At 39.3% G+C, this 23957-nt stretch overlaps 2 protein-coding genes across 3 annotated transcripts in view; one reads left to right on the forward strand and one right to left on the reverse strand.

Moving 5' to 3' along the window:
• LOC118564728 overlaps window positions 1-6849 on the forward strand; it is a 28572-nt gene extending 21723 nt beyond the window's left edge. The window contains exon 4 of the mRNA XM_036143569.1: window positions 6667-6849. Within this exon, the coding sequence (XP_035999462.1) occupies window positions 6667-6849 (183 nt within the window). The remainder of the gene's footprint in view (window positions 1-6666) is intronic.
• A 955-nt stretch (window positions 6850-7804) lies between these two features.
• On the reverse strand, window positions 7805-23957 carry prodhb (proline dehydrogenase (oxidase) 1b). 2 transcript variants are annotated; one of them, XM_012869865.3, is made up of 14 exons: window positions 23488-23957; window positions 21782-21990; window positions 18195-18229; window positions 17957-18106; window positions 17716-17822; window positions 17491-17607; window positions 15757-15830; window positions 15466-15547; window positions 14434-14526; window positions 13524-13670; window positions 13162-13337; window positions 12195-12293; window positions 11995-12083; window positions 7805-8944 (listed from the first exon to the last, which is right to left on the reverse strand). In XM_012869865.3, the coding sequence occupies exons 1-14, from the start codon at window positions 23851-23853 to the stop codon at window positions 8754-8756; spliced, it is 1935 nt and encodes a 644-aa protein (XP_012725319.2). In that variant the 5' UTR covers window positions 23854-23957; the 3' UTR covers window positions 7805-8753. The 2 variants fall into 2 exon arrangements, with proteins under 2 accessions (XP_012725319.2, XP_012725320.2); XM_012869866.3 differs by having other exon boundaries at window positions 17716-17780; window positions 23488-23955.

The raw sequence follows: 23957 nt of genomic DNA on the forward strand, positions 1-23957 counted from the left end.
TATATATATATATATATATATATATATAGATATCTACATACTGAAAAAAAACAGTTTTTATGATGCTCATCTGTTTTTTAATCCAGGAGGAGTGAGTGATGCAAGTCAGTGACTCGATGCAACCTGCTGGGTTTCCCTGGATAGAAAACTTTCAAGCCATTTAGCTGTATGATTGGATAGAATTGAATTTGGAAAGAGCCTTGAGACTTTGACATGTGTTTGTGAATTGGATGCTGTATAAACAAACTGAATTGGATTGAAATCTATAAAAACGGAGCTTTCCTAATCTCCTCAAATTGGCACACGAATCACATAGCAGTGCCAAAAACACATCCTTTGCCCTTCCTTTACTGCAGCGCACCTGAGCTGTGATGGCTGACACAAGCACTGAGCTTGTGCTGAAAGTTTAAAACTACTGAAACATAACAAGAAGAAAAAGCCTTCCTGAAGCTTTTCAGTCAAAAAAAGGCTAAAAGCAAAGTGTTGTTTACCTACGAGGCAAACAAAGCGGAAAATCCAAAGATTGATGCGCACATCGCCAGCTGTGCTACAGAGTGGCGATTACGGAGCCGACTAGCACTACAAGAACGGGGAAGCATCTGGCTGGAGGAGCTGCAAAGGCATCAAAAAGCTATAAACTCCAACACAGTGATAGATCGGTTATGCAGAGTGATAAATTCTGTCATTAAAAAAATAATAATTTCTTTTAAGTGTTTTCCTATCTTTAGAGGTTCTTTTGAAGCTTACACATCCAGTTTACTCATTTCCAGAGTAAGCTGGATGAATTCCTTTAAATTCTACATTAAATATGTGTCAGTGCAGCCTCAAGGAGTATCCGAACTGTTAAATCTGCAAATAAATGTCTTTCATCTTCTGTTTCTGTCACAAACTGCACATGCGTTAGCAACATGAGCTAGCCCATTCTATCACAACATTTAATGGCAGCTCTGTTAGCCACAGTGGAGGAAAAAAAAAACACCCTGATAGGGATCTTCTTAAAGTGCCTTGTTTGGCACCCCAACTTGTGACAGGATCAGGACCTCCCTACTCATTGCTTTCTGTCTTGCCTGCATCCCAGACATCTCCTCCTGAAAACTATTGGAGTTAAATATAGGAACAGATTCTGATTTGAGCAAAAGTAAAACACTGCGAGTTATGAGACGAGGGATCCACCGAGCACGTATGACTGAGAAATGTTGACATTAATACATAGAAAAAAACTGACACTAGAATTTTTTTTTTTCAAATGGCAACATTTTGCTCTTGTGACCTGGCAGGTAGAGTATATTCACTGTGCTATGTAAACATCTGGTTCCACCCACAAAGCTCTATTGTGGATATTATACGCTGTATTGGCTGAATGGAACTCAAAGGCAGGCAGGCACAAATAAACACTCAAGCGCAGAAACACACCAGCGTGTTTTTCCCCCCATAGATCAAGTTCAATCTATCTGGTGATTGGGAATTGTTCCTTTTTTCTTATTGAAGAACAGGTGGCCATGAGATAGTGGTCTCATTTTTCACTGCTCCTGCACTCCGCGAGACAAAACTAATGATCAAAAACACTGAGCCGCTCAAAAATCATCTCTCTCTCTCGCCCCTCGCTGATAGATGGCGGGATCTGATTGGGGGGGGGGGGGGTTGTGCGAGTGTGAGCTACCAGGGCTACCAGGACGTCTGTGTTGAGGGCAGGTAAATGATTAGTTCCCACGTCAGTTGTGTTGGTGTTTTGTTTTTTCTTATTTATTTCATTTGCGACGCCAATGCAAATGTGGGTGTCATATTTCAGACTTGGTTGTCTTTATATGTGTTAGATGTGCATTCAGGGGAAAGTTGGGAATCCTTGAGCTCCGGGGAAATAAATGAAACGCGGCTATGTGGGCAGAAGCTGTGATGGATCGTTTTCCTCCTTTTCAATTAACTGACGGCAATTCTCTGAAGCAGTTTCCCCTTTTACTTCTTTAAACACCATACAGCAACCCCCCCCATCTTCTTCTTCACCCTCTTGTTTTGTTTTATCTGTGCATGGCCTGTTGGCGCAGCACAATGCTTGGCACTTTCAAAGGAAAAAAAAAAAAAACAGCATGTGTCTCAAAGAGAGGAGATGAAAGTGGATTAATGATCTATAATGTTGGGTGGCGTTCATTGGCACGGAGCAAATCGTTTGTGTGTTCAGGTAAAACAGTTATTTCCAGGGAAAGGGAACGATAGGCCGCAGTCATTGTCATTGTGTTTCAAATGTGCCGTTGACAGCTATGCACACCATCCAAACGAGATAACTAAAAAACACAACCAGGCACTGTTTAAAGACTGGGTGAAGGGAAGGATGGGGGGGGTGGGGTGGGGGGACAATTTTGGGGATGTTGAGAGGCATGTGATGTTTTAGTTATTTGCATTTTTCTTCCAGCTCTTCTCCTTGCAAGAATTGTAACAAATGTCAACATTCTGCCAGAGGAATCCACTCCGGAGGTTCTGCAGTGATCTCCATTTGATGGCTCGGCGATGACACTGATGGAGGTGGCACAATGTGAAGCTTTGATGTGTGAAATAAAAGTGTGTCAAGTCATGCAAACTTGCCAGTGTGCGCGACAGAAAACATAACACGCTCTCTCTTCTTTCCTGCTCCCTTGATTATCTGTGCTTCTGGCCACTCTATATAGGGCGATGAGATTAGTGATCACAGCTCCCATCTGTTATCTTTACGACCCATTTGTTTACTCACTGGTTCACATCAGCGCTTTACGGCAGCCAGGGGGGCCTCCGTCACTCTGGGACTGGGCCTGGGCTTCAGGGTTAATTCTGTCCAATGATTCATCACACTTCCAATTAAGTGATTGTTATGGGCAAAGCATTTTCCATTCATGGCTGGATGAAATTTAACAAGCAATATGTAGTCTTAGTGTCTTCAGTATTGCTTGTAAGAGCTTTATGTAAAAAAAAAAAAAAAAAAACAGCCCTGGTCCAGAGATAAAAAAAGATAAGATAAGAATTCCTTTATCGTCCCACAATGGGGAAAATTGAGTGTGGCAGTGGCAAAGACAGACAGATATGCACAATTATTAGCAATGAAAAAGGGAAAAAAGAACCAATTAGTCAAATATAAAACTAGTTCAAAAGAAACACAAATAGAAGATAAAATAAATACCAGAGTAAAAGAGTAAATATTCCACAATTACTGATATGGCATACTGACGTAAAAAAATATGAAATATTCAAGTTTAACAGTGGAAATAACTCCAGCCTATTTACAGACATAGGTGATATAATATGCAATATAAAATAATATGCATGACAGTGCCGCCGCATCTCAAAGTAGCTGAGGCGCGTGCAAGTTACCTTAGTTTCTGGGAGACAGTGTAAATGATACATGATTGGATCAGAACCTGTGCAACCATTAACATGATGTAAACAGTTGTTGAGTCTGTTGTGAGCAACAGAGATTCTAAAGTCTAACAGCCGCTGGGAGGACAGACCTGCCGAATATCTCCACCTATATGCCCGCTGGTTTAGTTAGCTACTACCCAAAAGTTGCAGAAATGACCAGTTAATTCAGTTCAGTGTATTTAAATGGCCCCAGTTCACAACAAAAGTTGTGTCAAGGTACTTTATTAAACTAATAGTCCAAATTATATGCAGCCTTATTTAATCAATTCATTCCAATTTGAATTAAATTACATGCATTCCATGTCCTTAGTTATGGATGCAAAGGTTCACTTTTTTTACACAAACTGGTAAAAAAATGTGCTAGCCTCACTGACTTTTCAGCAATCGTCCTCCTGAATAACGTTACTTGATCTCATAGAAAACTATGCAGACGCTCTGTCTGCGCTGATAAAATATTTAGTCATCTGGGTGTGGTGAATGTATTGAGTGGCTAATGTGGTTGTTTTGGGAGTTGGGTATTTTTCTCTAATTCATTTTGATAATTTATGTCCACTAGGGGGCACTCCTAGGTTGTGTATAGTGAATTAAACTTTCATCCCCAGATGGTAAAAGTGATCATGAAGCATGGAAAAAGAAAAGAAAGTAGAGGGTGAGGTTATAGTATAAAGTATTTTTTTCTGTGAAATATAAATTGTGCACCCTGAAAAAAAAAACAGATGCTGCATGTATAACAGGTACACATACGAACCACTGTGCATACGACGTATACATAACTAAACTTGACATTTCACTAAACCGTGTTTCTTTTCGCTTTTTGATGCACCCACATTGGACACAAACAGAAAACCAACACCGTGTTCTTCGGCAAAAAAACATTTTAAAATTCCCAGTTTGTGCGTGCGTGTTTGTTTTGTTGGTGTTATAGGTGCCTGGTCTACTTCAAAGCCTCGTATTTTTTTTAAAGGTTACATATATTCAAGAACACCCTGAGAGATACGTGGATCCCAAAATGAGTGGGTACCAGCCAAGTGTCAGATCTGTTTACTCGTTCCTCTGTAATCACTTGGGATTTTGTGTACACCTTCTTATGTGTTGCCAATTATTTTACAGAGAAATGTCAGGGACTTGCTGAATGTTAACAACTCTTCCTCCCGGCTTGACATTTGAGTCATGTCAGTGTCAGATGTTGCTGTTAAATATCGACAAAGTGTCATGTAGGCTTTTGACAGACTTGGACTGCCCTCCGGATTCTGGCTGACCACGTACAAATTATTTTGTGATTATGGTGCAATGTCAGGAAACACTCGGCTGTCTATTCATTGAAGTCTGATATTTGTTCTTTATGCCCATGATAAGTGCATTGTGTTGAATTATGGCATATAACTATAGGAGTACTGCAGCTGACTGAATAAACAATCAACTGGATTGTCCTGTTGTTCTAGGATGGGTGTAACCAAGGTCAGTCAGCTTATAGTTAAAGGTGAAGTAACACTTTTACTGCAGTTTATATATTTGTGGTTCAACCTAAAATGTTAATGTTAGTGATAAAAACATGTGGCTCCAGTTATATAAAACCCAGTGGGGTGATGAGTGTAAACTCCCCCACTGCATTCAGAAGGCATGGCGTATCAGCGTTCAAAATTTATTTTACAAAATTATTTTGATAACTCCCCCTGTGATCTCATGGAGGGAAATAAAGCTTCAGCATTATCTCTCCACCGTGGATATGATTGCAGCTTTTAAACCCGAATGTGGATGGTTTCCTGTAATCTCTCAGTTTGCTGTCAACAGATAAAACGACATGATACTCCACAGTGGCTCAAAGCCACTATATTCCTTACTGTCAGTTCATGTACAGGCACACAATCCCCGATTATGGCTCAAGCAGCAGCTGGGATGCAGCAATGAGCCACTCCATCTATTCCTAAAAAAAAAAAAAAAAAAAAAAAAAAATGTTTGGGAAGTTGTTCCCTTGAAAAGTAATGCTTTTTATTTAGACGAGCAGAGTTTTGGAAGGCACCAGACTTCTAGCCTTTAAAAATAACAAAAGCACACCTAAACAAACTGGTCAGATTAGATTAAGTCAGCATTCATGCATTCAACCACATCCTTGTTATATAAGGTCATAAGGTGAGTCATATTTGCCTGTGCTGACTTATTGTCTGAATGGGTCCTGTTATGCTGTCTTGCTTGATAATATGCTAAGTGCATGGATGGATTTAGCTGCTTTTGGAGTCTGGGCACAGTGTTTCATTTTGTAATCTGTGAGGCAAACCCAAAAAAACTTCCCCGCAACCAGTACGAAGGGAGTCTGTTGGCAAATGTATACCCAGAAGGTGTTCCTAAAATCAAAGGCGTTTTGATTCTTAATTAAACCAATAGAACGGAGCAACAGTGACAGCTCTGCGGTGCTCTGCCTCAGTAAAACTCACCAGCAGCTAACATTTCTTTTGAGTAATGATTAATGCATCCAATTTCTGTGATCTGCACTGAGTGAAGTATCAGGGGTAATTAAATGATGATGGTCTACAGAGCACCGGCTCCTCGCGCAAAATGACAAGGCCATAATTACCATGAAGCTTGGTTTCCCCCTGACATAAATACTAACTGTGTATCAATAACTGAGCAAAATGTATCTCCTGGTGAAACCAGAACTGTGAAAAATAACTCTTTGCTGTACTACTTTTGTGGGGGAAAACGGATAATATCGCTTTACTACTCTTTTAGTGCATACACTGCCGTCCAAAAAGTGTTCACACTCCTTGAAGCTCATAACATTTTGCCTCATAACAACCACAAAATGTATTTTGTTTGGATTTTATGATTGCAAAGTGGAAAGAAAATGGCAAATAAAATCTGAAACATACGGCGAGCATTTGTATTTGTTTCTGCAAGATTATAAAAAGTGTAACTTTTTTTGTTGCACACATTTAGGGTTATAAAAAGATCCCTATACACAATTGCCAAGTCATGGCTGTCCACAATCTTGACCCATTGTAACTCTGGAGGAGATGCATCGATCCATAGGAAAGGTGGGAGAACCGGTTTCAAGGCTATATGTTGAATATGTGGAAGAAGTGAAGAAGTTTCTATGGTCTGCCGATCAGTCCAAAACTGAACTTTTTGGCTAAAAGGCCACGCCAATTCGAACATCCAGACCTAAATTTTGTTGGGAAAAAAAATCTATCTATCTATCTATCTATCTATCTATCTATCTGGTTATGTCCTCAGCCCTGCTCTCTTCAGCCTCTTCAACCATGATCATTGTGCTGTCCATCCCAGGTCCAGGAGGACCAGAATTTCACACAGTGGCGCTCTAGAAATAACCTCATCCTGAACACCAGCTCACCCAAACAGGAAGTGATGAACTACAGGAGGTCCAAACAGACCGAGTATGCTCCTAATGCTGTGGACAGCATCAGGTTCCTGGGCATTCACATGTCCTCGACCTCTTCTTGTCTGTGAACGCAGTCAGACGCATTGCCACTGAACCCACCCACCCAGGAAATGTTTGCCCCTTTTCCATCAGGCAAACGTTTCAGGAACATCAAATCCAAAAATTATCCGACTCAAAAACAGCTTCCTCGCTGTGGCTATGAGGGCTATCGCCCCCTGCTGAGAAGACTGAATCTGTTACACATCCCAATAACACTATGAATGCATATTTGCACAGTCTATCTTATCAAAAATGTCTCATTGCACAGTTCTGTATATGATGGTTTAGAAATATTGCACAGAATTTACTGCAGGCACGAATGTATCATCAAAGGAGCTTTGAGTGAATAATTCCTCCATCAACACCGTAAATCATAACGTTTTTTTTTTTGGCATTAGTCAGTGGAGCCAACTGACTGACTGAAAAATTTGCATGTTTGTAGTATGTGTGTGTGTGTGTATATATATATATATATATATATATATATATATAGATATATATATATATATATATATATATATATATATATATATATATATATATATATATATAGTATGTGTGTGTATGTATATATATATATATATAGTATGTGTGTGTATATGTGTGTATATAATTTCCTTTTTTTTCATAAACTCTCTATTACATCCATTCTGACTGCGTCTGAGGTATTTTGCGAAGAACACTTTGGAGCAATTTCAGTCTTTAGAAGCGTAAAGCCGGTAGAAACAAACCTCAAAAGTGTGTTGTAATGGCAATGAAAGGTGGTTCAACAAAGTATTGATTCAGAGGAACCGAATATAACATAATGCAAAGTATTATTTGTAAAAAAAGAAATATATATATATATATTTTTGTGTTTTCCCCTTCCACTTCAGAATAACGTGCTATTAATAACTGCTAACAATCTGTACAAAGACCCAACACATTGAGCTTTGTGGTTTCCTAAGGTGACGAAATGCGAAAAAGTTCCAGAGATATAAATACCTTTTTTTTAAGGAACTCTTATCTGTTTATTGAGCACTTACGGATCACTACAGTTACGTCAGAAAAATAAACCACCTCCTTGAAATACAGTTACTGTATGCCAGTGTAATTTATCGAAGCCCAATAAAAGAGGAAAATACAACATTGTATCAAAAAAAACAGGTTTGTAGACCCTCATATAAAGTAGATTTATTTCACCAATACTACATTTTCACTTGCAATATCTCACTGACAAAATATAGCTCCTTCTAGTAAACGCAAACACAGAAGCCCTGCACTCTGTAAGGAGAAGGGATGAGGGCTGGCTGCACGCTTTATCCTTTCTCAACGATTCAAAAACAAGCCTTGCTTTAAAACTGGCGATGCACCTTCAGACACCAAACTGCAATATAGAGATGCCTTCAGTAGTAGTTTGCGGCTGGAAATGAGTGGAGGGAAGAGAAAAGGAAAAACACTCCAAATATAGAACACTTCCTTTGCTGCAATTTAAATCCAGCCTGTTATTTCTATTAGTGTCTTCCTTTTGAAAGATAAATGGAGTAATAAAGAAGGATGTCCACCCTGGTGGGGTTGATATTTCAGGGAGTCCTTTTGGAGCAGTAAAGATGCCCATTTGATGGATACCAGAGCTCTGCAGAAAGCAGAACGGCAAAAATGAGGAATTCTGTTAGCTGTGGTGGTGGATAAAGAAAGACATAGGGAACAGTAGCAGCACTCGGATGTCTTGAAGGGGGGTGAAAATAATAGAGCCCCATGCAGTCCATCTGCAAAAAAAACCCCCAAAAAAACAAAACAAAACAAAAAACTGCAAGACACAGTAAAACAGGACATGCACGGGGAGAGACATGGAGCAGACAGCTGCACCAGTACCCATCAAGCTAGAGAGAATGGCTGATGGTGGCGGCTCCAAGAAGCTGACAAACTCTTCTCGGTCTCTGCTCCTGTGTTTTCAGTACGCCGGTCTGTAGAGAAGCTCCCCGGAGACAAGTCTGCGTTTCAACTCCTTCCACAGCAGCTCTCTCTCCTTTTGGGCACCTTTCATGAAGCCTCGGTTCTCCTGTGCCCTCCGGGACAAGTAGGGCATCACCTCACTCACCGGCCCGTAGGGGACGTACTTGTAGACAGAGAAGCCTGCCTGGCCTGGGATATGACAAAGAAAAGAAGGTATTCAGGCATTGCATAAAATAATTCAGGATTTCTTCCTTCTTCCTTTACAGACTTGTTATGAATTATTTTTTTGTTGCACCTTCCCTTACGGGCCTACTACTAATCCCAAGGTAAATGCGAGTTTCATAAAGTCGAGGTTTTTAAAACCCCAAACATTTTCAACACCGCAGCTCTAAAGCTATAAGGTCCAGTTAATGTGATAGCAGAGAAAGTAGAGGACCCAGAGTTTTCCACTGTTGTTTGTAGTATAAAGTAGCACCGCGCGTCCCTCGCCAGTCCGGCTGCAGAAAACAGAGCCGTCATGGTACGGAAATGGGAGGAGCGCCACCGTTCATGTTCAATAAAAGTGACTGTGGTTTTGAAACCAAAGTTTCAAGATGCATTTCTTTTTTTTCTTTTTCTTTTTTTTTTTTTTTAGATGCATTTCTAAGTGAAGCTACCCAGGTAATCCCTCTGATTAACTACATGTTGTATTTGGGTTACTCTATAACTAGCAGAGAGCTATTTTTGCTCTCTGCAAAAATTCTGTGCAATATTCTTAAGTTGAGCTAGTATTAAATATATATGTGCTTGAATACATCTATGTATAAAAATAAAATTCAAAAACTGTCATGTGGTGACAAAAGTCTCCGCGTCCCTGCTACAGTGCCAAAAATTTGGGAGATAAAAAATTGGTGACAATAAAGTTTTCACACAGGGAATATGACATTTATCCAACACAAAAAAATAAAATAAAGGGAAAATAAAAACCTTTAGTGTAGCTGTCAGACAGATTGATGGATGGAAGCCCTCCTGACCTGTTTTTCACTCGACTTTTACAATCATTTTGGAGAAATTAAAAAGCTCCAGCCTTTGCAATGAAGCTGTTGCCCAACATTTTCTTTAATTATTTCTGATTGCCTTAAGTGTAGCACAGTGTATATAAAAAAAAAAAACAATGTAGAAGTAATTGCATCCTTCACCTGACTGATACCTTTGTACACAGAGATTTTTTTAAATCTTTTTGGCACTAGTGGCGTTTATTGAACAGTAACTTGACAGGAACGAAAGCAAAGAGGGAAGATGAGAACTTGCAGCAAATGGAGAAGACCGGGAATCGAACCAGGACAACGTTGAGGACTAAAGCCTCTATATTAACTACTAACTGATCCACCCAGTGCCCCGCCCCGCACCCAGTGCCCCGCACACTGGGATTCCTCTGAGCATATGTAACCTATCCGCTAACTACCGCTTTAGCTAAATGGTCCTAATGTAGAAACATTAGGCAAATCGAACTTGGACCGAATCAAGTCTGCTATGAATCAACTAATGTTTACTCAACACAGATTAAGTAAAAACTAAATAGTTTTAAACTCAAACCTAAGTCACAGTCTTTTAAGAACCTAAAATAATAACATTTAGTCTTTCAGATGCAAAAAGAAAAAAATATTTTATGATATATTTTGGTGTTTTAACCTCAAAGCTGCTGAGATAGTCAGGTTTTCATAATAGAGCGCCTACAAAAGTAAAGTGAAAGAGGCCTCCAGTTGGTCTCCCACATGCTATTGTTCACCTATAATACCACACTGACCATTGAACGTCTAATCTCTTTCAGAACAAACATGCTGATGGTTGATCCTGGCCAGCATGAGGCTCAGTTGCTCTTTGGCATTCTCTTCAGATTATTGATGCAAAGACGAGCAGCCTTGGAAGAAGTTGCTGAAAACTTAAAACATTAATCATGTAAAATATAAACATGTATTAGACCTGACTGGCTCTGTTCCGCCTTCTTTGGTGGACAAACGTTTCCTGTGAGTTTGCGGGTAAAAAAAAATATATGTATATTATTTTACCAGATATGGACAGCATCTCTACAACAGAGTATCATGAATGATTTTAGTCAAGACAATACTATTTTTCTTTAGAGAAAAATATAGCTGTAATGAAGGTCAGAAGAGCATGAATTGTTTTGAGACTCCATTGTTTTTTTCTTAGAGAGCGGCTCTAATGAATGAACTAAGGGTCCATTTTGACCAAATCATTAAATCCAGCTGGCCAGCTGTAGTGAGTTTTTGTACATGAAAAGTCAATATTTGCAGGTGTGTTTCACTTCGATGATACATTTTTTTTTTTACATTTCTGTGTAAATATTTCAAAACATGGTATTTTTACCCAAGGTTATTGTACCAGGAGAATCCTATACCGGCCGATGGCTAGTTCCAGAGTGCATGAGTTTCATGAGTTTTATATGTTATTTTAGATTAACCCAAGAAGGGAATCTTACAGATGGGCTCTTGATGTCGCTTCAGCGTTCTGCTGCATTGACTTTGAAGTTGTCAGGTTTGCCGCAGAGCATAACAACAGTGTTTTGCTGGAGGTTTACTTTCCCGATAAATGTTTAATCCAGAATCTCGGGCGTAACATCAAACTAAATGTGTTGCAGCAAAACAAAGTCTTGACAAAAACCTCCCGGCTAACGGTATTCCTCAAAGGAAATATCAGAGAAAATAGATACATTTTGGTTTGTGAGTGACTGGCACATAATATAAACCTCAGCTCTCGCCTCCGTTATTGTTTCGGACAGCAGTCGCTGCGGCCTGGCTGTACTCTCTTGGTTTCTTTAGAAAGCAAATAAAGCATAGGTGCGTCCGTTTAGGCCATTTTCTCCACAGAACCCGCACTGATAGACAGCTGCCTTCCGCCAGTGTGCCTGTCTTTGACTGACAAATAAAGTGGTGAGAGGCAACAGTGATGCTTCGCTAAGACAGCTGGTCAATACCGAGGTGTCTCAGTTCATGTGTCAAATCACAGGCTGGCGGGCGGCTTTGACACGTGACATGTTTGTCCGTGTAACCCGTGGGGTGCCTGTGTGTAGCTGGAAGGCCTCGTGGGACGCAGCTGAGAGCTACCGGGGGGGGGAGAAAATGCACATCCTGCAGAGGCTGGGCTGAAACTCTCCAGTCACCGTTACGTAAGGCAGGAAGGATTGTTGCCTTGTCCCCGTATGACCGTGGGGGCAGAGTCTTTTTGTGTGTTTTCCTCACCCAGTGGGAAGCTGATCTGATCACACATGCCCAGGAGTTGACCAAAGAACACCTTGTTCTCTGCTGGCAAGAGACCCAGCTCGTTCATTCTGAAAGGTTGAGACAAATACAATTAGCTGAGACACGAGCTGGCCAGGCTGAAACGTTTGAAACGTTTGAAACGCTTTAAACGGTGCATTTAGTGAGAAATCTAACCTTACCTCGTTAGGGTGTATTTTACTGTATCCTCATTATGAGAAGCAACCATAACGTTGGCCTTTCTGCTAAGAGCAATCTCGTCCAGCACATAGCTCAAGCACCTTGCCAAAGGACAAATGAAAACAAGTAGGGATTGGCTGCAACATTTTTTTAAAACATGTGAAAATGCAGCTCTTGTATGAAGTTTACATACACCATCAACATGGTCATAATTGAAGCGTATAAGGGGGAAAAAAATTATGTATCATTGTAAAATATTGTGAATTCGATATCAATGGATTTTAAGCCACATTTTCCACACTATTCTATTTATTTCTGATTTCCACAGTTGCTCCACTGCTTCCTTATGCCTCTGCAGCTTAGTCACTAACATCAACACATGGGTGTGGGCGTAAAAGGCAGTGAAACTCTATCCAAATTGCCAAAAATATCACTGGAAAGCAGAGCTTTAATCCAAAGCAACGGAAATAAAGCGGCTTCCAAATATTGCATTCAAGTGCTCCTTTTGCTTTCCCCGAAACTGATGTTTGTCACTTGATATATTTTGCTGCTTTGGTGATAATAGTTTTGGGCTTTTTAATGATGCTCTTTTTCCAGGGCGGGATGATTAACTGGGACACCAACCCGTGTCCGCGTTTGTAGTGTAGTGGAACGGGTTAGCTGATAAATGTCTCCCTGCAGCTCACCCACAATGCATGATCAATATCAGCATAGACGCCTGAACAATGGCCTCTGCTCCCCCGTTGCCTGCCTCCAAGTCTCACTTAGCTTTCATTGTCACTTTTTAAACTAGTTTGCAAGTAATTTCTTTTTTTTTTTTGTGAAGCACATTATGCAATACTTACATTCATCTTTTTAGTGAAATGCAAGTTTTGAACCTAGTTTAGCTGTAAGAAATTCAGTTCCAAGAGAGCAGATATAGTCAGTGGAAAGCTTGTAACAGACGAGGGAACAAGCCATGGCTCACACCTGTGGTACATCCTGCTGGTAGACGCATAGTCAGGGTTAATTGGGTCTTCATACTGCAACTCTTCCGCTCTCTCCCGCTCCTGATACATGTATGCTCCACGCACCAGCTTAGCAGCAAAGCACCAGCCCTCCCTTTTGGACAGCTCTATGTCCATTGTTACATTTGTATAGGCTTCCTGAAGAATGTAAATGGAAGAAAAAGTGAGATTTTGTTGATGTTTTCATGCGTTTATACCTCTAGAGCTCTACGTATAATATAACAGTTTACAAGAAACTTATTTGGCAAACACATAAAAGTTTCTGCATGTTTGAAATGATTTACATGTTTAGTTATCTGGCTTTGTTACCCTGCTGAGTCTGACCTTAAGGTAGCACTGGTAGGTGTTGAAAACAACGGGCTTCTCTCTGTTGTAGATCCTCTGTGCATCCAGTGTAAGTTTGCTGATAGCCGGCTGGAAGTAGGTTTGCTCTGCGTCCACCATCAAGCGAACGCCATTTTCCACGGCACACTGTAACATGATATTTGTCATTGTAATGACCTACTTCTAATCTCAGCGTTGTATGTTGCCAAAATAATCCAGATTTGTGTTCAACAAGAATTAGTTGATTTTACTGTTTTGACTATAAAAATGCACACAGTGGTTAAAAGACTCCATACAGCTCCAGACTTTGGCAATTGTTTGTTAATTTTTACATCGACCAAAGAAATCTTTGCCTCTAAAAAGGTGTGAGTTTAAATGCAGAACCTGGAAAACATGATCGTAAGGGAAGGCATGAATGGATGGACAGTATTTAGACGTTGGTACAAGAAAAGTCTGAAAATAAATGTTATCTTCCTACCAGTTTCCAGTTCTTGGTATGTATGAAAACTAATGTATTTATGAACTAATTCCATGTTTTTTTCATACTGCATAGGAACCACACACACAGACATACACACGTGTGTGTTTGTGTGTGTGTGTGTGTGTGTGTGTGTGTGTATATATACTAGTCATTGTCCAACTTGCACGCAAAAGCACACAGATTTACACAATGACAGGTTTAACAGTCACTGTAAGCTGAATTAGGGTGGTTAAATAATGTGTATAAACTTTTCCATACAGCACAATTTAAATAATTCATCTGCATTAATAATAGGACCACTGTAATAAATAGCACAAAAAGGTTGTACATAAGTGTAAATATATTGATATTGGTTAAAAATGCCACATTTGTAAAAACTTTGTTCATTACTCATCCACAATAAACATTTAGTGGTTGCATTCTGATTACCTTTGCTAGGACATCAAGGCGCTGCAATATCCTCTTTAACTGGTTCTCCTCCTCTACTGTGAACTTTGGCATCAGAGGCTCCAGTTTACCCAACTGTGGAAACAGCAAGCAGAGACTAAAACATGGACCATAAAAGATGCAAACATCAGACAGTAAAGCGTAACATTAGCACTTCATCCTTTATCTGCCCATCCATTTTGTGTTGTTTAAGAAGCAATAAAGGTTGGAACAGGAGTAGCTCTATGAACTCTTACATTTTTAAATCAGTTTAATTTAGAATATTGTCAAAAATGCCAGGAATCATAAAGTTATAAAAATATGTATCAGTCTGTTGAATAAATGAATAAAACATCCAGTTAAAGAAGGTTTTTTTTAATTTTTTGCCCTTTATCATTTAACGTTTTTTCTTTTTTTTTCATTTTCACATGTTGTCACCTAAACATGTTTTACCTCAGTTAACTTTCATTGGTTTTAAAAAGGGGAAATATTTATTTAGCTTCGATAATGAGCCCGATTTATTTTGCAATCTGTATTTGGGTGTGGCACATGTTTATTCAAGAAAAAGTCAAATAGGAAAAAAAGAAAAAGTCAAATAAAAGTCAATGTGCTGCCCATAAAAAAAATGGTGTATAGAGATGGTTTTATGAGAAATGCCAACACCAGGCTGTATATTGGTGCTAAATAAGGGAACTGAAGGAAAATGTTTACAGAGCTGCAAAGTTAATTCACATCACAGGTTTTTGGTAAATGCTTTGTTAAATAATGTACCCGCTTTGAAAATGACTTTGCAGTGACTGACAAGTTTAAATGCTTGTTGCAAAAGCACTAAATATATTTACCAAGTGCTGCTGGCAACAAATATCTTGCTGCACCTTTTCTACATATCAGGTTTGCAACAGAGGGTAACTAATAAATTAGCCATTGAATCTAATGAATAAAGTGCTTTAAAGCATTTTACTATCTCTTTACTAAATTGTGTTTGAAGTGTTGTGTTTCCAGGCAATGTTTTTCAAAGCATTATGCTCTTCTGACCTTTACATTTGGAACAAAAAGCAGGTCTGGTATCCTCGCTCTGTCGTCTATTAGACTGTTCCAGTCAAGGATGTCTATGCATCTGTTGAGGATGAAAATGGAAGACTTTTACATAATTGCATTAACGTATGACAATAATGGTTGTGTCTTCTTTTTTTTCCAGTTTTTTAGCTATTATTGTAAAACTCTGCTTGTTTTCTTACAGACGTGAATAATCCAGCAAAACAAACCTCATGTAAAGACAAGGTGTCTTCTACATATGGACGTGGTATTCAGTGTGCGTGTGCTTACCCCGCTGACTCCCCTTTCTTTCCAATAAACCAGCTATGGAAGTCGCCTTTTGCACCCAGTCTTATCATCAGTTCCTGTAATCACAAAAACAGCAACATTTCTAGGGCCTCAAACAGTGTGTAGGATCCCTACTAAAATTGTGGGAATGCACACAAGCCATGCACTTTCTGTGCAGCCAAAGGACAGAAGATGTTATAAACATGCACATCGTCCCCTTATAAATCACAGTGCTTGTGGAAATGAGCACACTTGGATTAGGTTTTATATCCAATTAATGATCAATACAAAGCGCCTCAAGAATGCTAATGAAAAGTAATGTGCCTGCAGATTTCTGACTTACCCAGAGACGCTGAGAGGAAAATGTATTTATCAGATACAGACATCTGGGTGCTAACAGGTGAGTGTTTGCCGTAAGCCAAAAGCTGTTCCCTCCTGATTTTTCTATTAATCTTTTCTAGTAGTGGCTAATGGCAGCATGCGTTTGTGCAAAAGTATAAAAGCAAATAAATGAAACTTAAGACTGCAGAATCTCAAAGAATAATATCCTGTACTCCTATAAAACAAGATGAGTGTAACTCGACTCTACAAGGTTTCTATTTTATTTGGATATCATCATGTGCGTTTAAACATGTTTATTAAAAAAAGATGTTTAAAATCCAGAATGCAACATGCAAATGCACTTTGTTGTTTGTAATCATTTCCACTACAGCACTGTGTTCATGTCAAGTCAACCAGAAAGAGCTGACCTTTGACATCTTAATGAACATTTGTACAGCTGCAGATCTATCTTTTGCTAAAAAATGTACACTAAAGACATGCTAAGTTATTGCATGTTAAACAATATTTTTTCTTTTCTTTTTTTTAAAGAAATTGAATTATTTGTTTACTTGTATTTCCTTTTAAATGTATTTCTATGACTCATTAAATAACGATGAACCTGTTAAGGTGCTGAGTAAATGAGTAGAAGAAATCAGTGCATGGATGTGGCAAAATTAAAGTAAAGACAAAATTAAAGTAATAATTTTTGGAGCAACAGGGAAACGATCAAAAGTTAGCACACAGCTTCAGTTGCTTTAACTAGTAAACACTGATCAAGCCTGAAGTCTGGGTGTAGTGATGGACTCAGGCCTCAACCTTCAAAGGCATCTAAAGACAACTACAAAGTCGGCCTTATATCACCTAAAGAACATTTTCAGGATTTAAGGACTGATGTCTCAACAGGATCTCAAAAAAACAAATCCATCTTGAGTCGGTTTGATTGCTGCAACGGTGTTTTCACAGGTCTGCCTAAAAAGTGGATCAGACAGCTGCAGCTGATCCAGAACGCTGCTGCCTGCATCCTCACTAAGACTAAGGAAGCAGAGCATATTAACCCAGTTCTAAAGTCCCTATATCTCAGAGAATAGACTTTAAAATACTTCTGTTAGTCTATAAATCCCTGAATCCCTTAATGTTAAAGTTTGTAGTCCAACTTATCTTACACTGTATCTTGACCTGCAGCTACTATTCCACTGCAATGTGCTTCCATCTGTCTCTCTAATGTTTTTTTTTTCCAAATGCAGCACTTTGAATCGTGTTACTGAAAAGTGCTTTATAAATAAACTTGCCTTGCCTTACTCGATTAATTGTCAGAATTGATAGAACACTTAATTACTAAAATAATTGTTAGCTGCAGCCCTAATCCAATTGTCTCTGGGCTCAATGCAGAAGGAGAAGGAAAAAAAAGAGCCCTACCTGCAGCTGTGTCAGCTCCAGCCTCTGCTCCAAGGCCTCCGTGCCATCTTTACCCTGCTGTGAGGCCAGGAATGTGAAAAATCGCCCCCATTTCACGAGAACCTCAGAGAACTGGAGCTTTGCGAAACGAAGGGGGAAAAAAGAGATCTCAGTCGTCTCCTGTCCTGCTGCTATTCCCCGAGCTAGACGGTCACACTGAGCTTTAAATCATCATTCACAGCTCACCAGAAGCTGGGGTCGTCCTAGTGCAGTCATTTTGATTGCAGAAAAGCCATCAATGGAACTCTCACCTATGGAGAGGAAATGATTCGGTTCTGATGTAAATAGATTTGCTGGAAGACAATTTATAAACAAGTCAATAAAAGATATTACAAAATTATGGGATCCTATTTAAATTCATGACTTCAATTAAATAGAACGAAACCAACTTATCTTCGAGATGTATCAATGATTTAGGTTTCCCTACCAGCTGCTTTGATACACTTCATGAAGGTTTCCATATGCTGGTCACATTTGGCCTCATCAGCATAGAAATACGCGCTGGCTCTGATCGCCTCCCCCTGACTGTCACCCAACCGCTTGCCTGCGCCGCGGTTTCTCTCTCTGTAGTCCTCGCCTGGGGAGGAGAACACATTTGCATGCCTATTTCTTCTAATTGCATCATGTGCTGTGTACACAAACGAGAACAAAACAAGGCGGCTTACCTATGCTCCCGTCCCCTGCAGCGGAAACGCACGAGCTGAAATGGGAGTGTCGAGAAAACGTGGTTAATTTGCTGAGAATTGGGGCAACATCAGAAGAGCGAGTTGCATCATAGCCAGGGAACTGGCACGTCTCCGCGAACGGTTTTTTTTTTGGCCTTGTGGCACGCCATAGACTATCATTGTGTTTGATGACCTTAAACACTGTATGCGGAACATCCTTTCCGTCTGATGCTGACCCTCCAGGGGGGCTTGAAGCATCACTCTTCACTTGACCTATTCCCCCTCCTCGCCACAAGGCAGCAGAGGAAGCTGATATAAACAAGCAGCTGACTTAACAGCTAGACAGCCAGACATCGGAAATTCAAGAAGAGCTGATGGGAGCTGTCTGCGTTTACCACTGCAAGCTTTTGACAAGGGATTTAAAAGTTTAAAATTGGATCATGCTGCAAAAAACAATAGAAGTAAAGAAAATGTTGTTTAAAGCCCATTTTAATTGATTTAGGTTGCAATAAACACAATTCTCTTGCTCTTGCAATTCTCTTTTGCAATTGTTTTCGGTCTTGTTTAGCATGCACTTAGAGTAAAATGCTTAGAAAGTAAGAGGATGGCGTTTCATAATAGAAACCAGTTTCATAAAATTAAATAATACTGACAATATGCACAGTATAGTATTTTACTATGAGTGAGTACTGCCGTCCGAAATTGAAAGAATATTTAGATTTGTTGCATTATCAATTACAAAAACATAATGCTTTAATGTCTGCTTTAATAATCAGAATTATTTTTACACAAACAATGCATCCTGCCCATTACGGAGGGTTTCTCCTTCTTAAATTAATCCAGGGTATGTTTCTCTTCCTCATTTCCCCCTTTTCCAGCTCATCAAGGATCTTAGAGTGTTGCCCTCTGGTCAAAGAATAAGTCCTGAAATAAAATTGGAAAATAAAACTAGAAAGTAGCTGCAAGTTGCAATTATTTTTAAAATGAAATTCCAAACTGTTTTTGAAAAAGCATTTTGCCGTTTGTTTTTGCAATTTTGTTGCACTTAAATGTTTTAGATTACCAAACCAATTTTACAAGAATGAACACAAAATTTAATTTTCAAATAATGATTTAATTTATTAATGGAATTTTTTTTATCCAAGCCAGCCTGTCCCTGTTAAAAAGTATGACTGAACTAACTGTGATTGAAACACATTTCCTTTGTTTGATTTCCCTCGCAAAACACCCAGGCGTTGACTCCCTGCCAGACATGTATCACCTAAATAGAACCTGTGACAACCTGGAGTAGCCATAATTCTGCAAATTCTGAGTTATCCGGGCTATCGCAACAGCAAGAAGGTTTAAATCCGAGGCAGTCGGAGTTTCGTTCAGTTGTTCAGTTAAACAGGCAACTCATGCGTGGAAACCCTCCAGTTGGCTTGAATTAAGAATGGGCCAAAAATTATCCACAGTAAAAGACTGGTTGTTGTTATTTCAACTTTTAACGTTTTGCTCTCTGTCATTTTTTTCTCATCATAGTAGGTACACATGGTCTGGCGTTCTGTTAGCTGTGACATCATCCAAGGGAGATGATCTTCCGCTATTACCATGTAATATAGAAAGGATTCATGGATCAATGTGTGCTTCTGTGCATTTTTGTGTCTCTGCTCTGTTTTCCCTAATCCCCAGTTGGTCGAGGCAGATGCCCGTTCACACTGAGCCTGGTTCTGGTTTTGGTGGAGGATTTTCCTTCCCATTAAAGGGGAGCTTTCCTCTCCACTGTCACTTCACATGCTTGCTCAGTATGAGGGATTGCTGCAAAGCCATCAACAATGCAGACGATTGTCCCTGTGGCTCTACGCTCTTTCAGGAGGAGTGAATGCTGCTTGTCGAGACTTGATGCAATCTGCTGGGTTTCCCTAGATAGGAAACTTTTTGACCAATCTGTCTGATTTAACTGAATTTGACTTTTTAAAGTGCCTTGAGATGATATGTGTTGTGAATTGGCACTATATAAATTGAATTGAATTGGTTCAGTTTTCCCTTGGTTACCAAGTATGGCATTTATTAGCTTTAGGGGGTAATCATTCTTTCCACATAAGGTTGGTTTGTTTAGATAGCTTTTTTCACCTTAATAAATTCAATCAGACTTTGCATGCTTAATTTTGTTTAATCAGATAACCAGTCTGATATTAAAACCTGAAACATTTAACTGTGACAAAAAAAAAAAAAAAAAAAAAAAAAAACGAGGAATCTATAAGAGCCGCATACTCTCTCACAACACTGTAACATAAGATAAGTAGGTCATGATGGAGGTAATGGTATTCCACAAAAGGTAAAGCACCGGGGATCTTCTTTATGTCACAAGTTGACACAGTAGTCAGCCGTCACTCTACATCAACCTAAAATTATATTGCCTGAAAAGCGCATACTTCCTTCACCGTTTTTTGACCTTTTAAAAACCTGAGACGTCACACAAGATATAAAAGGTCAGCTTTTCTGCACAGTGTAATATGATAAATATATCTGACAAGTTGGTTTTTTTTTGTCTTACTTCTAAGAGAGGCTCATGAAAATGTTTCCTTTTAGTCACACAACTGATTCAAGTAACTATGCAGTAGGCAGAGCTGTCTATATTTAATCGTGGACTGTGAAAGTGTTCTAATTATTCTACATATGCATGAACGCCCAGAGCTAAGAGTGAAGCAGCATTGCTGCTGTCGAGAGACAGTGGTTGCATAAGGATATTACTGTCATCCAAGTTAACACACGAGGAGGGAGATCAGATAGTTGTTGCCTTGTGCTGCCCATGTGACTGAATGCCAAACAAGTGACAAAATACTGCCAGTCCAGATGGGGTGCCCACAAACGTGCCAGGAAATCAGTTATCATCATAATCTTAATTTTTCCACAGTCCTCACCCTAATCTTACCAATTGAGGTGAGTTGTTGCATTCACCATTTTTGCCTTACATTTGATAAAAGTTAACTGAAAGTAGGGTTGGGCGATATGGATTAAAAAATAAATCTCCGATTTTATCATACCAAATCCGATTAAATCGATTTTTCCCCCCTTTTTGTTTCATAAAAAGAAATTAAAGAAATTATTTGAAAACCTTGCTTTATGTCAAGCATTTCATCAACATGCTTGTAAAACAAGATGGCAGCCGTGCCATTATAAACAATAAAAATATAACAAAACATTTGCTGCTAGTGGTATTACACATTGAGCTAAGAACAGGCTTCACTGCACTTGTGAACTTCAAACTAAGTTAAAAAAAAAAGTAAATAAGTAAATGAAGTACCTCGTATTATGGTAAAAAAAAGTTTCTAATTAACAATATTTTGACAATACATTTGCCTAAACATATATTCAGCATCACATGCTGTTCTCTTCATGGAAACCCAATGAATGTATTGGCAAAATAAAATCCAGATTTTCCAAAAATGAATTCTTAAAGAATTGTAAATTCGAATTAATCGATTAAATCGATTTATCGCCCAGCCCTAACTGAAAGTACATTTAAAACACAATTTCAGAGGGAATATTATTTCTGTCCTAGGCAGTATTAATTATAATGTAAGGAAATGCAAGACATGTTATACTCCTTCTCTTTCTGCCGAGCTTCTGTTTGGCTGATGTCCTCCTCAACACTGTAGTCCAGGACAGAGCCAACGCCAAAAGCCTGGTTCTTCTGGATCAGAGGTTTGATGGAAAGGTGATCCTCCCCAGCGACGAACTGGCCATAAAAGGTCATCTTCATGAGCTGATCGAAAACCTTCTGGCCCAGAATTTTCTGACCAAGATCCATTATCTAGGCAAAAAGGAGAGACCATTACTAAAGTCTTAGAGAATGGGAAACCGATAGTGACAGTACGGTATCATTTGTGTCTGAATAGTACTGAACCCATGCGACTCAATGACAGACTTATGGCTTGAAATGTTTTGAGCTAACCTGACGATGTAAAAACATAAAACAGCAAGCTATTGTGAAATAAGTAACAATTAAAAGAAAAAGAAAGTAGAGACTATTGGCTAAAATGTAAAATTAGAAAAACATTGGGTTTAATTGGTTTATTATTAATCAATACTTTAAAGGTATTTTAAAAGTACAAACTATCTGGTAAAGTTGTAAACTCCAACTAGGTTGATTTGTTGACAAACCAGCAGATCCAGCCAGATGCAACTTTTCCCACTTTTTATTGAAAAAAAAAAAATAGTATTGAAATTAACATATTGCGTCCTATTTTTTGTCAGTGGCTGGACTCACTGTCTGAGGTTTATGGTTTAAATGAACCCAAAACAGAAGGACATTAACATAGTTTAGTTAGGTATTCGCTACATTATCCCACGCCACACTATCACTAGGATATTCATACGCATTGTCAAAAGAATCACACGAACATTGTGCAGCCCTAATTCTAATAATTAAAATATTTTTTTATTGAGCTAAATGCATCTTTTGTAATGATCTAGGACTCAGTTGTTTGTTTTTCTTTGACAACTCTAACAACTTTTAAAACGGCAGGCTGAAACTGGAGGGCACAAGATGAAATTCTTAACAACAGTCCGACTACAGAGAGCCTGTTTCTCATCTTTTTTGCACTAAGAATGACTCAACATGTTAGAAATGTAGTTTTCCTGTATTTTATTTACCGACGAACGTCAACATTAAATGACTGATGGTAATAAAAGCTGTATTTATTACCATAACCATACACAATTACCATTTATTTAACACAATCTAGTCATCTGCTAAAAAGATAAAAAAGAATTGTGCATGTGGACAGACATATTGGCGCATATTGCACCCCGTAGGCTCTTGGTCTGCTGAACAAATAGTTTGCATTGTGAAACACAGACTGCAGAGGGCTTGGCATGCAAGGACAGGTTGTAATTTGATTCAAGGTTGTCCTGCAGGATGTCTGGCTGGTTAGCTGTCAGGGACACCACAACAGTCTCTAACAGGTATACAGCGGTTTCAGTTTATTGTTCAAACTTGACAATTCATTTTATTGGTAACAGCACTAATTGGTTATTATAGCTAGAAATATTTGTGTAAAGACAAGTCTATCAGCACCGGCTATTTAATACATCATAATTAGGCTACTGTGCCAGAGTAATGCCTGCAGACAGTAGTTAACAGTAGGCCGGGTGTGTCTGCCAATTACTCTCTATGAAGTTTAGAGTCATCCTTCTAATCTGTTGTTCTACGAGTATGATAAATAGATTGTACACACATTTATTGCTAATATAAATCAATCTGAATCTGCCGAATTTGAACTACAATTTCTAGAAACAGGCTGATTACCTCTTTATTGTTATCAACCAGGAAGTTATAGGAACAAAGTTTGAAAACCACCAAACTTCTCAGGAGCTCTAATGAGTCTTTGCTCCTGTAAGCCTCCTGGCTTCGCTCAAAGTCTACGGAGATTCTGTTAGCGGCGGAGGAAAGGTCGGCGCCGTCTCCTCCTGCCTCCCCACACTTCCCAGGAGACTGCAGCGGGGCCGAGGCCCGCCGAGCTCCGCTTCGGCTCTTGCCTCGGCCCGCCGTCTCCGGCCGGGCCGTCGAGCCGGAGGTGACGGTGGACCGGAGTCTTCGGTGGGATAAAAACCGCTCCAAGTGAATCTCGGCATTTGCCCGCGTCGGGGCTGGCAAGGTTCTGACCCAAAACATCCGGTAGTGGTGAGGCAGATGTGAGCGAAGTGTCAAAGTTTAGCGCACCATCTTCTTAGCTGCCGGCTGCTGGCACGCGACGGTGTAAATAAACAGGAGGTGGA

The sequence above is a fragment of the Fundulus heteroclitus genome, chromosome 12 (genome assembly GCF_011125445.2).
Source record: "Fundulus heteroclitus isolate FHET01 chromosome 12, MU-UCD_Fhet_4.1, whole genome shotgun sequence".
NCBI classification, from domain to species: Eukaryota; Metazoa; Chordata; class Actinopteri; order Cyprinodontiformes; family Fundulidae; genus Fundulus; species Fundulus heteroclitus.